This window comes from Malaclemys terrapin, chromosome 7, assembly GCF_027887155.1.
Source record: "Malaclemys terrapin pileata isolate rMalTer1 chromosome 7, rMalTer1.hap1, whole genome shotgun sequence".
NCBI lineage: Eukaryota > Metazoa > Chordata > Testudines > Emydidae > Malaclemys > Malaclemys terrapin.
This window is the reverse complement of record NC_071511.1, coordinates 85528734-85546897: the sequence shown is the minus strand read 5'-3', so window position 1 is coordinate 85546897 and position 18164 is coordinate 85528734. Positions and strand designations below refer to the sequence as shown.

Genomic DNA, 18164 nt, shown 5'->3' with positions numbered 1-18164 from the left:
CCAGTGAAGAGAACAGTTATTCTAAGAAGTCTGTTCCTTTAATCCAATGGTGTTCGCATGGCCAGAGAGTGGGATACAGCCAGGAAATCCTGGTGCTTAAAGCCATGGAGTTAACAGGCCTTTGTTGAAAGAAAAACTGCAGTTTGATTTTAAAAATGTAATAACCACATCATCTGGTTGGATCAATCACCAGTAAGGTTAAATGGTTATAAACTATAATAAATGAGACAGCCACCATCTTGCATATCTCCTGAGAAAATTTGAACTGCTGTTTAGCAGATGAATACGGGAACAAGACTAGAGGCTTTTGTGGCTGATTAAAGGCAAATTTTGCTGTCTATTAAAGGATTTTCTTGTTAATTTAACAATGGTTTAAATGTCTCCACAATGTTTTGTACCATTTTCTAATAAATATCAGTATGACCTTAAAACAGAAGTCCCCAGCCATTCCACTCATGTATCTATTAAATAGCAGTTGCTTTGTCTCAAGCTACTTGACGTCAGTGGGACTCCATGTGGGTGAGTGGGTCTGCGTGAGCCAATCCAACTGCAGAAGAGGGGACTCTATCAGCTGATTGGTTTTCCTGCTGGAAAGTGCCAGTGAAATGGCAGCTCCAATTCAGGGACCCCAGCACTGTTTAAAATTATGAAGAACTCAGCATCATGGCAGATACTTCTCATTTTAAAAAAATGAAAATTGAAGATTGGGTCCTTAGCTGGGGTAAATCAGTGTAACCCCACTGCCCTATGTGGATTTGTCCATTTGCACCAGCTGAGGATCTAGCCTGGAGTTATCCCACATACTTGCTTCCTCTAATATTCATTTAGCAATCTAAAGCCCTGATCTTGCCAAGACTTATACATGTGCTTAGCTTTATGTTCTGTAGGTAATCTCATTGAAGCTAATAGGACTATTGTTACAATGCAGAAGGTTAAGTCTTTGCAGGATCAGAGCTTAACGCGTTGAGACTACAGCAATCACTGCAGTTTCCTTACAGATAGCGCAGGTTCTCTACAGCATGAGACTGGAATCTGATCCATGTGCAGTATGGGACTTGAACTTTGTGTCCTCCATTGTGCATCTGGGCCCTGATATGATTATAAAGGCGTGAAAGTCCATTTGGAGAACACAGTCCTTGAACTGCAGCCATGCTTCCCACCCCAAGCATGTTGCAGTCTTTCCTCTGCGCGCGTGTGTGTGTGTGTGTTTCTTTAAAACAATGTTTTTGGCTAACTTCTGCTTTCCTAGCCTCGCCTGTGACCTCCCTCAAGGACCTCTCTGAAAGGCATTGATTTAAAGTCTTTCAAATCTCTTCAGCAAAATAAAAGAGAGGAGGAGAGAGAATTATTTTCCATCATGCTGGGAGAAAAATGACGGGCGTGAAACAGAAAATAAATGAGGGAAAAGTGAAGAGAATCCACAAAATCATCAAACAGGAAAGACTGGGGGAAAAAATCCTGTAGTGAAACATTAATCTTGGAGCAGGAGGGGGAATGGATTCCATTCCAAGTCCACCTTACAGAAATTAACTCTGCATTACTGTAGCTGGCCTATCTGCTTCCCCTTCCCCATGGGGGAGCAAGCTGTGCTTTCTGAGTGCACGATTCACTTGGGCACATGGCTGTGGCTCCTTCTGCATCTGTTCTTATTGGGAAAGCAGAGGGGTTTAATAATATGTTAAATTATTATTATTTATGCTGAGCAAATATAATGTATTCCTGTGTAATTAAAATGAAGCATTGTGGCTGATAAAGGCAAACCGAAGTGGTGGTTTCTATGGCATATTGGCTTGTAACCTTTTGCTCTGCCACTGTATCTCTGCACTTGTAAGGACACGCCTGAAGGAGTTAGAACAGACACTTAGGCTACATCTACACTACAGGGGGGAGTCGATTTAAGATACGCAAATTCAGCTACGTGAATAGCGTAGCTGAATTCGACATATCGCAGCCGACTTACCCCGTTGTGAGGACCGCGGCAAAATTGATCTCCGCGGCTTCCTGTCGACGGCGCTTACTCCCACCTCCGCTGGTGGAGTAAGAGCGTCGATTAGGGGATCGATTGTCGCGTCCCAATGGGATGCAACAAATCGATCCCCGAGAGGTCGATTTCTACCCGCCGATTCAGGCGGGTAGTGTAGACCTAGCCTTAGATCACATGGAGAGACATTACCTGGGCAGCAGCTGGCTGGGCTTCCTTCCATCTCAAAATATTCTTGTGCTCTTTGTTACTATGAAGCTTCCATCAATGGTGATCCTCGGGGACAGGGTACTGGACTTGTTGACTGTTGGTCTATTTGTATGGAGCTTGAGGACTGGTAAAAGCTATGATGTTGCAGTTTCCACTTTGCCCATAATTCCACCCATTATCCATTCCATAATTTACAATACCTACATTGTATAGTATAGCACAGTGTTACGGTACACTTCTATGTATTTTGGTGCATTACAGTTGTGCTCAGGGGCCCCAATCAGGGCCTTATTGTGCTAGGTGCACCATTGTAAAGCATCTGGCATGTTTTGGGGCACAGTACAAATAATAAATCTCTGCCATTGGTATTGCTGTGGCATCCAGTCAATGTTATCTGCCATTTGTGCTATGATTTCTGGGTAAAAAGGGGGGAGGTGAGCAGAAAGATTCAGGGTTTAGAGATTTCAGGACTGGCCCCTAAAGATCAACTGTTGCCAATTGGCAAATCCTCCAACTTCTATATCCCAACACAGATGAGCTGTAAGACCAAGACCCTGCTCCCTTGTGGCAATTAAAACTCTGATGGAAGTTTTTGTAAATTAACCCCAGTGTCCATATCAAATTGCTGTGGGGGTAATTTGTCTGTCTGAATTCCCCCTGCAGTTTGAGTCGGATGCCATATTCTTCTCTACATACTCTCCTAAATTGGTGTATGGGGTTGCTGTGCTCTGTTACAGCACCCACCTTCCACCCAAGAGAGAAGCTGCACTTAAGTGGTGGGCAAATAATCCTTGTCTACTTCACAGGGATATTGGGCAGGTTGATTAGTCTCAGTAAAATGCTGTGATGGAAGGTGCCATATAGGGGTTCCATATTTCTTTTCCATTATTTTTGCTCTGTAGGGATGTCTTGTATGAAACAAAATCTGTATTTCTTCAGCATGCCACTGCTCCTGCTGCTTATTCCCCACTGAAAGTCATCTTGCATTTGACATCACAATTAGTTGCTGGAAAAATAATAATTATATCACCAACATAATACTAAATCAGGTGAGTGACAAGCAACAGGAGCAGTGAAGTCCTAAGTAACAAAGTTCTTATTTTTATGTAAATATCCCTGGGAATTAAAAACTCCGAGGGAGAAAAATAAAACAGAAAATGTCTGACACAGAAGAGAATGATGCCTAAAGAGGGTTATCTTCAGAGTTTCCCATGGGGCAACACAAGCTCTTTAGTGCACTTAATTTTTTATTTCTTTTTGGTTTGCTTTAGTTTCCTTTTCAGTTTTTCATCTCAGATCTGAGAGTTGACTGTGTGGATGCGCTGTACTGAACAGGGTTCCCTTGATTTAGCAGACTGACATCTGCACTTGGTCTCTCCAGGTGGTTGCTATTGACCCTGACCTGGCTGAGAATGGCTCCCTTGTGTACAGCATCAGGCCACCGAATAAATTCTACAGCCTCAACAGCACCACGGGGAAGATCCGGACCACGGGGGTCGTGTTGGATAGAGAGAACCCAAACCCCCAAGAAGCTGAACTAATGAGGAAGATCATGGTCTCCGTCACTGACCGTAAGCTCCAACTCAGTTATTCTGCTCCATGCTGCTTCTCATTACTTACTGTATGCCTTTGCCATTTGTCTTTCCTGTTGCTCCAAATATAGGATCTATCTATTTTTGCATCCTGTTTCTTTCTCTTTGTACTATTATCAAGCAGCGTGTAAGTTACTGGAGTGGCATGATAGAATTCCCTTAAAATATCGTGTTGCATAATTGTTTTTGACATAGCAGGACTGGTAGCAACCACTGTGGCTAAGGTTACATAAGCATTTCCATTCTAACCTTCTGTTTTCACTTGCATGTACTTTTCTGAAACTTTCACATATCAAGCTAAAATTTTCCAAGTCTGTTCTCTGCTTGAAGGCAACTTAGGGTTTTTTGTTTTTGTTTTTATTCTGAGCAAAATAGATGAGCCATTTCTGAGGAGAAGAATGGGGAGGGAGGGGAAATACTTGCCCAATTATAAAAAAAAATACATTTTTTGTGATTTCATTTAAGAGACCAGACAAATTAGATGAGAGAGGTGAAATTTGGCCTCGAAATAGCCCTTACTGAGGAGAAGTGCTTTTGAGTGCTGTGGTGAAAACTGGGTTTTCTTTCATTGAGTTATGACCAGATTGTACTTTGTGCATGTACAGTGTGTTTCAGAAGGATTTGCTCACTCAGCGTGTAGAGTGTGCAGCTGGCAAAGGCTGTGGTGTTTGCACACATGGTTAATTTAACTGGGTCCTACAAATCAGAAGTTAGGGAAATTTTAAGAGCCTTTGCCCCAACCCAGGCATTCTCTGTAAGTGTTTGCGGCAGGGCTTTTATAAACCTCCTCACACCCATAAGAAGGATATGAGAGGAGCTCCTCTTCTGCAGACAGTAGAAAGTCAGCAGGAGGGGACCTCTGCTGCTGCACGCCATTCAAGGGGAACTGCTGTCATGTGCAAGAGGGAAACCCTGCTTCTGTGTTCTATATCACGTGGGCTGCAGCCCCAGGCTGGTGTCTCTTCTTTGAGGGTTGTAAGATCCCTGGGGCACAGTGAACTGCTCTGAAGTCAGGCATGCCACAGCCCTTAAGGTCTGCAGGAGAGGGGGCTCCCTCCTGCAGGACTTGCAGGATACATGGGGCATGACATTCCAGTGATCTCTAGCTAAATAATGTTATCATTTAGGGGGAAAGGGCTGCTGAGTGATTAAAAAAAATCTTTTTCTCTGAAAAGAATATCCTATGAGGACTGTTTGTTTTTTAAATTTAGTTAAATGAACATTCTGGTTGCACAGCTAAGTTCTCAAAAGTCAGGCAATGACAAAGTAAGGTTGTATGTAAGCCTTAACCCTGTCCCTTCCATGTTTGCATTACTACTGCACAGTGTTAATTACACCAACACACATTTTTCAGGTTCGCTGTATGATAAGGATCATGTAAGAACATAGACATTTTTTGTTCTGCAACCACATACACATATTGTCATCACATTGTCTGCTGTTCCCAAGGGATTATTTTAAACGGTTAACTAGCTCTGATGATTAGTTTCCAGCCTGGGGACTCAGTATTTGAAGTGTGTGGCCTGCCAATTCTAGTCCTAGTGGTATCTCTGCTAGATCCAGCCAGGGGAGAATCATACTACGTCACTCTCCTTCCGAAAGAAAGGTAACCCTGTCAGTAGAACTGTCAGTGGCATTCGTTCTGGAGGATTTCTGCCATTAACCTTGCTTGTCGATTGAAGTTGTGCCTTTCCTGCAGGTGGGAGACCGCCTTTACGGGCTACTGGTAGCGCCACAGTTTTTGTGAATTTGCTGGACCTCAATGACAATGATCCCACCTTCCAGAACCTGCCTTTCATTGCTGAGGTCCCTGAAGGCCTTCCAGCAGGCTCTTCCGTCTTCCAGGTGAATCTGCTGCTTCCATCATTTCTGTTTCAACCTGTATTTTGTAGTGGTTGTGTAGCCATGTTAACCTGTATTAACCACCATTTGTAAAAGTGCTATGGAAGTGCCAGTGCTATGGAAGTGTTTAGTATGATTATCATTGCTGCATTTTGGTGAGAGCCTTCTGTGAAGTCAGTACCCTCCCCCAGATAAATATGGCCAGAGTCAGCAGCCAGCATTGTATAAAATGGGGATGCCGTAAATGATCATTCATTTCTGAGCCCCAGACTCCATAAGACAGGCAATCTTAGGGACCTAACCAAATGCTAGGAGACTGGCTCAGGTTAATTTACATGCAATTGTGATGGTAATAAAGGGGTTATTTTCTCCTCACCCAATCTCTGTCTCTCGCTGGCCGCTTTCTCTGTGAGAGAGGTGTGTGTACAATTGTTTAAGCACAGGGCTAAAAATGGGGAACTCCTGAGCTCAGGTCCTGGCTCTGTCACTGTCTCATGCTGTGGCTTGGGGCAGGTCACTTGCTGTCTCTGTACCTCCATTTCCCCATTTGCAGAAAGGAAACATCAGTATTGGCCATCCAGGAGTTGTGCAGGGGTTAGGTAATGTTTGCCAAGCACTCGCTGTAAGTACTAAGTAGCAGAACTCCCACTCCTGAAACCTCTCCCCACAGATGTGACACGGATACTTTAACTCAAGGGGAGTACATTTCACATGCAGCCCTGTGTTGTCACAGCATGGGTTCTATGTACTGTAACTACTAGCAGATGTGACGGTCAAAGTATCCTTTGTGTTTAACTCAGAGTCTGTGGGAAATGGAATCTCTCGCTCTCTGGGTCTGAAGTTTATGTATTTTTATTTTATTTTGACCAAGGCAACACATTCAGGACTCTAATATGAGACGTGTGATGTTGGTTTCTTTCCCATGCTTGTTTCTCCCCTCCATCCTCACTAGGTGGTGGCCATAGACCTGGATGAGGGTCTGAATGGGCAGGTGACCTACCGCATGCAAGTGGGCATGCCCCGAATGGACTTCCTCATCAACAGCAGCAGTGGGCTCGTCAACTCCACAGCAGTGCTGGACAGGGAGAGGATCTCCGAGTATTACCTCAGGGTGGTAGCAAGTGATGCGGGAGTACCGTCCAAGAGCTCCACCAGCACCCTGACAGTCAGAGGTGACTGCAGGGCTGGGCATCCCAAGGCCCTTACACTCAAGCCAACACTTGGCGTTCTTTCCTAGACCTGGTTGTTTCCATACCCCTAGTCCCAGAATCCCCACTGCCATGCATCGGGAGGGGGCTATCCTCGTACTGCCGTCCCCACATGGTTTGGGTGTATATCTTCCTCATAAGTGAGATCAGCTGGGGTGCTCATGCTAGCAGTGCCCAGACATGAGCACTGAGACAACCAAGGCATGGCACTGTCAGTGGGGGGGGGGGGACCTAGATTTCTGGATCTGTTTCCTCTGTTGCTCTCACAGCCCTGGCATTTCTGTTCCTTTCAGGGTGTGCTGCAAGGACAGTCTGTTTATCTGGATCTTTGCCTGAAGGGGACTGAGTTTCTGTGTTGCTTGGGGGTTGGGTTCTCAGAGCTGACATTTTGTTAATTAACCTAGTGTTTTAATTCATGTGAGTTTACTTAATAGCCATACATAAGCCTAAGAACAGCCATACTGGATCAGACCAATAGTCCATATAGCCCTGTATCCTGTCTCTGACAGTGGCCAGTGGCAGGTGCTTCAGCAGGAATGAGCAAAGCAGGGCAATTATTGACTGATCCATCTCCTGTCATTCAGTCCCAGCTTCTGGCAGTTGGAAGTTTAGACATAACTGGAGCATGGGGTTGCATCCCTGATTATCCTGGCTAATTGCCATTGCTGGACATATGCTCCATGAACTTACCTAATTCTTTTTTTAACCCAATTATGTTTTTGGCCTGCACAACATCCTATGGCAATGAGTTCCACAAGTGGACTGTGCATTATGTGAAGAACTACTTTCTTTTGTTTGTTTGTTTTAAACCTGCTGCCTATTAATTTCATTGGGTGACCCCTAGTTCTTATGTTATGTGAGGGGGTAAATAACACTTCCCAATTCACATTTTCCACATCATTTATGATTTTATAGCCCTCTATCATATCCCCCCTTAGTCCTCTCTTCTCTAAAATGAACAGTCCCAATCTTTTTAATCTCTTCTCACATGGAAGTTGTTCCTACTCCTAGTCATTTTCATTGCCCATCTTTGTACCTCCGTCAGTTCTAATATATCTTTTTGAGATAGGGTGACCAGAACTGCATGCAGTATTTAAGGTGTGGATGTACCATGGATTTATATAGTGGCATTATGATGTTTATTATCGATCCCTTTCCTACTCGTTCCGAACATTCTTTTAGCTTGTTTGACTGACGCACATTGAGTGGATGTTTGCAGGGAGCATCCACAATGACAGCAAGATCTCTTTCTTGCTTGATAACAGCTAATTTAGAGCCCATTATTGTGTATGTATAGTTGGGATTATGTTTTCCAGTGTGCATTATTTTCCACTTATCACCATTGAATTTCATCTTCCGTTTTGTCACCCAGTGATCCAGTTTTGTGAGATCCCTTTGTAACTCTTCACAATCTGCTTTGGACTTAACAATCTTGAGTTATTTTGGATCATCTGCAAATTTTGCCACCTCACTGTTCCACCCCTTTTTTCGGATCATTTATGAATATGTTGAACAGCAATGATCCCAGTACAGATTCTTGGGAACCCTGCTATTTACTTCTTTCCATTGTGAAAATTGCCCATTTATTCATATCCTTTGTTTCCTGTCTTTTAACCAATTACTGATCCATGAGAAGACCTTCCCTCTTATCCCATGATTGCTTGGTTTCCTTAGAAGCATTTGGTGCAAGACCCTGTGTCAAGGCTGCTTCCCCATTTTGAACTTTAGGGTACAGATGTAGGGGCAAGCATGAAGACTTCTAAGCTTAACTACCAGCTTAGATCTGGTCCGCTGCCATCATTCCCCAAGCTAATTCCCTTCCCTGGGTAGCCTTGAGAAACTTTTCACCAATTCCCTGGTGAATACAGATCCAAACCTCTTGGATCTTAAGACAAGGAGAAATTAACCATCCCCCTCCTTTCTCCCACCAACTCCTGGTGAATACAGTTCCAACCCCCCTGGGATCTTAAAACAAGGAGAAATTAACCATCCCCCCTCCTTCCTTTCACCAACTCCTGGTGGATACAGATCCAACCCCCTTGGATCTAAAAACAAGGAAAACTCAATCAGGTTCTTAAAAAGGCTTTTAATTAAAGAAAAAGGTAAAAATCATCTCTGTAAAATCAGTACAGAAAATAACTTTACAGCGTAATCAAACTTAAAGAGCTCAGAGGACCCCCCTCTAGCCTCAGGTTCAAAGTACAGCAAACAGAGATAAACACTCTAGTAAAAGGTACATTTACAAGTTGAGAAAACAAAGGAAACTAACACGCCTTGCCTGGCTATTTACTTACAAGTTTGAAATAGGAGAGACTTGTTTAGAAAGATGTGGAGAGCCTGGATTGATGTCTGGTCGCTCTCAGTCCCAAGAGCGAACAACAATCAAAACAAAGAGCAGAAACAAAAGCTCCCCCCACCCCCAGATTTGAAAGTATCTTGTCCCCTTATTGGTCCTTTGAGTCAGGTGTCAGCCAGGTTACCCGAGCTTCTTAACCCTTTACAGGTAAAAGGATTTTGGAGTCTCTGGCCAGGAGGGATTTTATGGCACTGTACACAGGAGAGCTGTTACCCTTCCCTTTATAGTTATGACACCCTGTTAAAGGCTTTCTAAAAGTCCAAGTACACTATATCCACTGGATAACTCTTGTCCACATGCTTGTGGTCTCCTTCAAAGAATTCTAATAGATTGGTGAGGCATGATTCCCCTTTACAAAAGCTGTGTTCACTCTTCCCCAGCATATTCTGTTTGTCTGTGTGTCTGATAATTCTGTTCTTTACTATAGTTTCAACCAATTTGCTTGGTACTAAAGTTAGGCTTAGCAGGCTGAAATTGCCAGGATCGCCTGTGGAGCCTTTTTTAAAAATAAGTGTGACATTAGCTACCCTCCACTCATCTGGTACAGAGGCTGATTTAAGTGATAGGTTACATACAACACTTAGTAGTTCTTCAATTTCATATCTGAGTTCCTTGAAAACTCTTGGGTGAATACCATCTGGTCCTGGTGACTTATTCCTGTTTAATTCATCAGTTTATTCCAAAACCACCTCTGATGACACCTCAATATGGAACAGTTCCTCAGATTTGTCACCTAAAAAGAATGTCTCACCTGTGGGAATCTCCCCTATATCCTCTGCAGTGAAGACCAATGCAAAGAATTAGTTTAGCTTCTCTTCAACTACCTTTGTCTTCTCTGAGTGCTCGCTTAGCACCTCAAGCATCCAGTGGTCCCACTGACTGTTCAGCAGCCTTCCTGCTGCTGATGTACTTAAAAAAAAAAATTGCTGTTAGTTGTTGTTGTCCTTAGATAGTTGCTCTTCAAATTCTTTATTGGCCTGCCTTATTGTACTTTTACTCTTGACTTGCCAGAGTTTATGCTCCTTTCTATTTTCCTTACTAGTATTTCACTTCCAATTTTTAAAGGATGCCCTTTTACCTCTAACTGCCTGTTTCACTCTGCTGTTTAGCCATGGTGGCATTGGGTTTTTTTTTGTTTTGTTGTTGTTTTTTTGGTCTTCTGACAGTTTGGTGTATTTTTGCTTGTTTGTTTTAATCTGGTGCATATGTTTAGATTGAACCTCTATTATGGTGTTTTTAAATAGTCCGCATATAGTTTGCAGACATTTCACCTTTGTGACTCTTCCTTCTAATTTTCATTTAAGTAGCCTCCTCATTTTTGTGTGGCTCCCCTTTTCAAAGTTAAATGCTATGGTGGTGGGTTTCTTTGGCATTTTTCTACCTACAAGGATGTTAAATTTAATTACATTGTGGTCGCCAGAGCCTATGTTAAACATAATTAAGAAATGAGAAAAGAAATAACCCCAGAGTTCCTTCAGTCCAGTGTGTGGAAGGATCTTTGTCTGCACCTATAGCCCCAGCATCCTCTCTGCCATGCACCAGGAGGTGGCTAGGCCATCTACCTCTAGGCTCCAGATTCTCTTCCCTCCTCCCTTGGGAAGCAATGGGAACTGTCTCTGTATGTCTGTCCCTCAGAATGTCTCCTGTCCTGGGCTGATTGAGAGTCTACTTGTACTGTAAAATCTTGTATGCCTTTCAGGGCAGCAATCGTATTTTCATTCTGTGTTTGTAAAGCACCTAACACAATGGGGCTCTGATCCTGAGTGGCGCCTCTAGGCAACCCCTCAGTACAAATAATAAATAACAATAAAGGAATTGTACAAATGGAATGTTCGAAACAGTCACCAGTGAAGGGATCTGTTTGAGAGCTTGGTAGTTGGCAGTGGCCTTTTAAGAACAGCAGACTAGACTGGGTGCATAGGCAAGGGGCATACTTGACCCTCTGCTGTCTGTTACAGTTCTGGATGTGAATGACGAAAACCCCACCTTCTTCCCAGCTGTCCACAACATCTCCCTACCTGAGAACGTACACCGGGACTTCAAAGTGGTCCGTCTGAACTGCACTGACGCTGATGTGGGTCTGAATGCTGAACTCAGTTACTTCATCACTGGTACCAAATATTCCTACGCCTTCTTATCTCTGATATATCTTGGCTGTACCTTTAATCTCTGTGCAGTGGAGAACATCAATCCATCCTTAGACCTATTCCAGAGTCATGATGCAAAGCACTGTGGGTAAAACATATGCAAATCAGACAGCCAAAGGGGCTTTTCATCCTGCTGTTGCTTTGCAAGGCTGATTTGCTTACATTTTCCTATGATGCTTTGCAAATGACTGAAAAACTGTTTGAGGCTGAGAATTATCTATGCTTCTTCAACCTGAAAGCGTAATCAGCTGTGTGTGTCTGCGCAACATGAGCATGAGGGCTTGAAGCAGGAATTGTTAGTCTCCTTTGCAAGGTCGGGTGAAGCATTGCCAAGGGAGCTGTATTCAGGCAGGCATGCAAGATGACATGAAAATGTGCCGCCTCCTATCTCGTAGGGCACCGTTGATATAGCTGTTAGATTCAGGTCCCTTTCCACTCCCGTTTTTCTGGAATACTCTTGTCATAACTCCAACTATTCCTAGCACTGAGTAGACCAAACTCTCTGGAGGGGAGGTATGAGCTGTGGCTGACCACAACTTCCAGTGATACCCCGGGATGGGAAAATAGACATTTGAGACTCCTCCTTATTGAGATGGCTTCACCCCCGTGGAGTAGTGGGAGTGCTGGCAATGGCATGGGGACAGAGGAGCTAGAGGGAGTGTGAATGTGCTGATGTGTTCTGTATGGGAGAGGTGGAGAAGGATGTTTTGGTTTACAGAAGTGGCGCTTGTCTATTCGATGGCAGTGTTGTTGTGGCGTTTGTAGGTGTTATTGGAGATGGTGTTCTGAAGAGTTTGCTGTCGTTCTGATATACAAGACAGAAAGTTTGTTGTTCACGCTTCCCGAAAAGCTTTGGAATGATGTTCCACACATAAGCTCTGCTTTCTCCAGAGGTTCCAAACGTTGTGCATTATCGCCCTCTTCTGTACAGAAGTGATGATGATGCCCCAAATTTGTTTAGCTTTATATTAGCTTTAGCTATTAAGTAGTCCCATCCTTTAGCCGGGAAAGAAGTGCTGTACCTGCATTACTTCTCTGCATTCTTCTTATACATTCTGATTCTCACTCATATGGTTTTGATTGAAATCAGAACCAGAACTCTTTTCAGTTCTCCCTCTGCCACATCTTCCCTCTCAACATCATAAAAGCAAAAGGATTGGCTTAGTGCAGCTGTGAGATATGCAACTAAGTCTTAAGGCACAATTCATTTAAAGTGCATTTATGGTTGGAAGCATGTCTCTAAAAATAACACCTTATACAAAATACCATATTCCCCCCTCCCAGGTCGAATCTGCTCCCATTACTGAAACAAACATGCTTTTATTTCTGTTAATACTGCAGAGCCAACAGAGTGATGGGAGAGCAAACTGGATTCTAATCTGCCTTGTGCATCATCACCAAAATAGTCAGTTGAGTTCTAGTTGCAGAATCTCTAATACTGAAAGTGAAGAAAAAGGCCAAAAATAAACCCCACAACTTGGTCTTCACATCCCAAGCTGAGTTTTCTGCACCTGCAGTTAAAAAAACAAAACAAAACAAAAAAAAAAACCCTTCCAGTACTTTGACTTGCAAAGTGAGCACATGTGACTTGGACATGAAGAGGGAAACACAGAGAAACAGTAACATCACATTATGATCACTCTTCTTACTATAGCTGCACTGTGTTTTGTCCCACAACCCTTATGGTCCAGCAAGAAAAAAATACATATGTGTTTCCCCATGGACACTATGAAAACTGTATGAAATGACCCACTTTTTTCTTCAGAGGCAGAAAGTCTCCATTTGGACTTTTTTAACTTAGCACAGCATTCCCCATAACCTGTGTTGGGCTGTAACCTGTCTAATAAAGGCCCTCGGCCAGTAGTTGGAGGGATGGGGAAAAGGGAGCCGTTTACTTTAGCAGTTAGTGGCCCATTCATTCTTTACCATATAAAACACTCCCATCTTCTTCCAAAGAGTACAAATACGGAGTTGTTCTGGTATATCCGACAGAGTCACAGATCAGGTCATGCTGTGATGGTTTGCACTGATTAATCCATGGTATTGTGACATTTGGTTTGTTACTTGGGTAGCAATGTGTTGAGCTGAGTAGTGTGAGGGATTGAGCTAATTGCATTACATTGGGCAGCCATGAGGGTTGTGGGAAACGTGCTATGTTTCATACAGTTGACATAATTTGGTTGCGTTACCTTATCCAGTATCCTGGAGACTGCTTTCTTCATGTGATCTGGCAGAACAGGTACAAGACAATGTTGTGCAATAATGATTTTAAAAACATGTCTTCCCAACAGCTTTCAAGAGCCAAACAGCATAATAATTATGTTGTCATCCATTAGTTGGAGCCATAACTAGAAAGCACTCATTGGTTTTACAGTGGTGTTTTCCCAATAATATACCGGTTAGGTTTCCAGTCACTTTTTAATTTGTGTCTGTTTTCTCGCTGTCTTTGAAACATTTTCATTTGCTTTTCTGCAGGTGGAAATCAGGATGGTAAGTTCAGTGTTGGCTTCAGAGATGGTGTGGTCAGAACAGTAGTGAATCTCGACAGAGAAACTATGGCATCATATACCCTAGTCCTGGAGGCCATAGGTAAGGATTTCCTTTAGTTTTTGTTTTTGTTGTTCAAACAATCAATTTAGGTTATATACAAGTCTTCTTTGGAGTGCATTGGCGAGAGAGAGAACTGTCTGCCAGCACCATGTAAATCAATGTCAGTAGATGTGTTTTAATAATAATGATTCATATCCCACTTCTGTTAATATATCTCAGCCCCAGTGTGAAGGGACCTGCCTTTACTGAGTGGTAGGGGGATTCCTTATTTGTGTTCATTCAGTCCAGGGCTTTCCCTGCACTGCTCTACTGTGATCTGGGGGAAAAAGCCCTCCCTCGGGTAATGAAACAGTTCAATCTCTTGTTACTGTATATCCTGCTGTAATGAAAATATTCACTATGGAGTTATGGTGCAACAATATCAGTCTGAAAGTGCCATGCCAAAACCTGGTTCACTTGCTGCCAGCTGACACTGTGGAGCCAGCTGGCATGGTCAAAGGGACTCAGTGCCAACTATTTTCTGACCATGATCACCAAGGGCTTACAGTTCTGTGTTAGTTTATAGGAGCCTTGGCATTCTTTGGAAAGGGAGATCAGTGGCAAGGTAGGGATTTTCTATAGACCACAAAATTGTTGGAATGCATGTGAAAACCAGATGATATAGGGGGCGGAACAATTTTAGGAGACTAGCAGTTCCCAGTGTTGCAGCTGTGGATAATATTATCTCCCTCTTATGGATTTTGGCCCCCTTCTAGCTACAGAAGCAGAGGAAACTCCTCTGTCTCCTCCCATCTCCAAAGAACCCCATGTAGGGTTACGTTGGCACTTGGTAATACAAGTCAGCTGGATATTTAGTGACCATTTCTGAAAGAACAAAGGATAAGCACTGATCCTCAGGCAGTTATCAGAGTGTCTGTCTTTCCACATTGCCAGGTCCCCTGGCCCCCAGTTTGCTGTATTTAAAATTGATAAGTGTTAAGGTATGTTTTTAAAAACATGTTAAATTCTTATTTCCCATTGCTCATGGTAACACCTTGGAGTCTTGAAACCAAACTGCATTTTCATGCCATCTTTTTGTTTCCTGCATTGTCATGCATATTGATTTATGCTGCTGCATCAGAGCTGGGCATCTGATGCTGTTTTCCTATTTTTCTTTTGGTTAATTAAAAAAAAACATTTGCCTTAAAAAGAAAAAATAATTGCATGGATTTTGAAATTGCATAGATGGTGAAGAAGAAAAGAGAGTTTGGGGGCAGAGAGAGAGAAAATGTGGGCCTCTTACTTTTCACAGTTTCTTTAATGGGTGATTAATTGGCCACTCCATGTAGAATATAGGTGTGTGTGCATTTTTTATGATGCCATAGTCTGTTTCCCTGCGGAAGGTGTAGCAGAATTGGAGCTCCCTCATTTGTGGCCTGCCTCTTGGCGTAAGAAGAGGAAAGGCCTTTTCATCTTGTAGAAATGTAATCCTCAACGACTAGTCAACACCTGACAAGAGAATTATGTGCTTCCTGTCTGTGAGAAGGAGAGAGGTGAGATCGACCCCCTTGTGTTTTCTGTTCTTCACAGACAATGGCCCCACAGGGAACAGGCGGACTGGGACAGCCACCGTGCACATCACTGTACTAGATGTCAATGACAATCGGCCTATCTTCCTTCAGAGCAGTTACGAGGCCAGTGTACCTGAGAACATCCCAGACTCCAGCAGCATAGTGCAGGCATGTATTCCCCCTGTTCCCCGGGCTCCAAAGGTAGAGTGTTACTGTGTGAAAGGGAATCTCACCTCCCTCCCTCTTGCCACATTCTGACTGTTAGCTGGAAAGACACAGATGTATAGAACTTAACAGGTCTTTCCACCTCTGGCCATGATCCATCTCCCTGCTAGTCTAGGATTATTCCTTACTGTACACTTAGGAGCCAGTCCTTCCTCTCCTTTGATGGACTAAAAACACCAGAGAGAGGCTGGGAGAGAGGAAGCTGGGCAAGTGAAGTCATTCATTTTTTGGATGCTGAGCAGAGACATGGAATGGGAGGGAACCCTGGAAGAGAAAAAACAGGAAACTGCTTTGCCCCACTTCTTGAGGAAAAAAACTCTGCTTGTGAAAGCCTCTTCCTTTCTCTTTCGTTGGCTTTTCTTTTCTTTCCCGCCCAGCTGGTATATGTGGCTAAGAACACAGCAGCAGCAGAGCTGCACTCTGCAAGTTTCCAGTCTGCCTGGATAAAGTAACGTTTTCCATGGTGAGGAGGGAAAGGAGACAGGCCTCCATAGCAGGCAGCTAGTGCCCCAGAACAGAGCTGCTTTCATTGCAACACTGGCTGAGGCTGCAGTGTCTTTTCTCTCCTCCCAGTGAGCTAAGAGGCTGAGACGATATAGAAGTCTTGAAAGAGAGAGAGGGAGGAGTTTGGAGTCTCATTTTTATTTTTGTTTCCCTTTTGGAACTAGCCATCAGTAGAGCTGAATGGCTGAATGACCTGGGGAATGAATGCATGTATTCACTCAGCCTCTGAGGGTTTCCAACCTCACTTCAAATCCAAATGTTTTCTGGAGTGGGCACTAACGAGTCTTTGCAGTATGCTCTGTGAAGCCTTCTTATGCCTTGAATGCATTTCTTAGTGCTGGAAAAAGGGCAGTGAGGTGACGGGGCTTTGTCCGTCATGTGGAGGGAGAAGGAGATGGCAAAGTCATTCGCTGGGGAAAAAATAGTGGAGCCTTTCACCTGTTGGTCACTAGTTGAATCCCACCCAGGTTGGTAGTAACTGAAAGTCACTATCATCTGATGGCCCTTATCAAAGGTGCCATCTATGAAAGGAGTTCCATCTGAGTAGTTCTTAGTGGACATATGACCCTACAGAAAAAAAAATCACAAGTGGTGCTCTTGGTTGTCTGAATTTTAGCTTTTTATGTGCCTGGTTCTGAGTTATGCTGACTGGCTTTGCTGCGCCTTAGCTATGCTGCAGTGTTATTTCTGTTGTGGGTAGTTTTTAAATTATGCCAGTGTGCTCAGAGCATAACAGTAGGTTCCCTTTTTGCTCTGTGCATATACATCTAAATACATAGGTAGAGAATCCAAGGATTGAACAGGCCTGGAGACTAAGTTGCTCTTTTACCCAAGAGCTGATCCCTCTAGATCAGGGCCAAGTCACGTTGCCAGGGCAGCGTGGGAAGAAGTACTGGGCTCTGTTGCTGCCCATGTTGTGCCTGTTCTCTGAACTCATATGGGACCCTGCTCTCCAGGCTGTCAATTCAGCTCCACATCCAGAAGCAAACTTTTAAAAGATATAATCAGTAAAAAATTGATGACTCCAGCCTTTACCCCCCACGGATGAAAGGGAAGAGATTGCAAAGCATGTCTGATTGCCTTGAGGGAATAATGACAACATTCTTAGTTATGGGGCAGGTGACCAGTCTGCACTTGGACACCTGTAACTCCCAGGTTCTTATGGGTAAGGGTGGAAATGTCCCTCTCTCAAGTGTGTGTTCACGTCCGCCTGCAGACTCCTCTTTGACCTCCCACTTCCAGGCAAAGACCAAGAATTATAATGCTGCACTCAAGCCCCATGAAGCTCTCTTGTAATGCATTTTCTTTCCACCTGTCCTAATCTTAGGGTTGGCTAGGGGATAAACCAGCCCCGGTGAAGTTAGAGCAGCCTCCAACTTCCAGGGACTGGGGACTGTGCTGCTGGCCCAGGATTGCTGAAGTACATTGTTCTCCATCTCTGCCACTGCTGCGCTGGCCACACCCTCTGTACCAGGAAGTGAGGAGCAGGTGGTGTAAAGCTCACTGTGCAAGTTTTGCGGGGCTGAGCATTCACCCACTACAGGCTTCTTTTGTGCCACTCTGGAAGCACAAAGGAACCTTGGTGGGTGCCAAGGACTTTCCCCCCATCTTTGTAACCAACCCTCTCCCTTCTGGAGGAGCAGCCACAGCATTAACTTTCTGCTTCGGGGTAATGTAGTGATGCTGTTCAGACCCCCTACGGGAAGTCAAGTAGTCTGCACAATCCCATAACTTAACCCTATTTTCATTCATTTGCTGGATTTGCTCTGGATGAGCATAGACTATCATGCTTTACCTTCAAAATGTGTTTTATTTTGTTTTTCCTAATCAAACTTGCCAGGCCCCTGTCTCATCACACGAATTAGTCCCTTTTGATGAGTTGGAAACAAAAATATGTTTGCAAATCAAAAGATGTTTTTAAACAGAAGGAACATACATGCTTGACAATTGCCCTGTGTTTATGCAGAAACTGTTCTGATTGCCTGTCTTTTGATGATAA

General features: G+C 43.7%; 1 protein-coding gene across 1 annotated transcript in view; it reads left to right on the top strand.

The window, feature by feature from the left end:
* Positions 1-18164, top strand: part of CDH23 (cadherin related 23) — a 516293-nt gene that overhangs the window by 351972 nt on the left and 146157 nt on the right. The window contains exons 22-27 of the mRNA XM_054034015.1: positions 3573-3762; positions 5483-5628; positions 6578-6797; positions 11148-11300; positions 13812-13925; positions 15456-15604. Of these exons, the coding sequence (XP_053889990.1) occupies positions 3573-3762; positions 5483-5628; positions 6578-6797; positions 11148-11300; positions 13812-13925; positions 15456-15604 (972 nt within the window). The remainder of the gene's footprint in view (positions 1-3572; positions 3763-5482; positions 5629-6577; positions 6798-11147; positions 11301-13811; positions 13926-15455; positions 15605-18164) is intronic.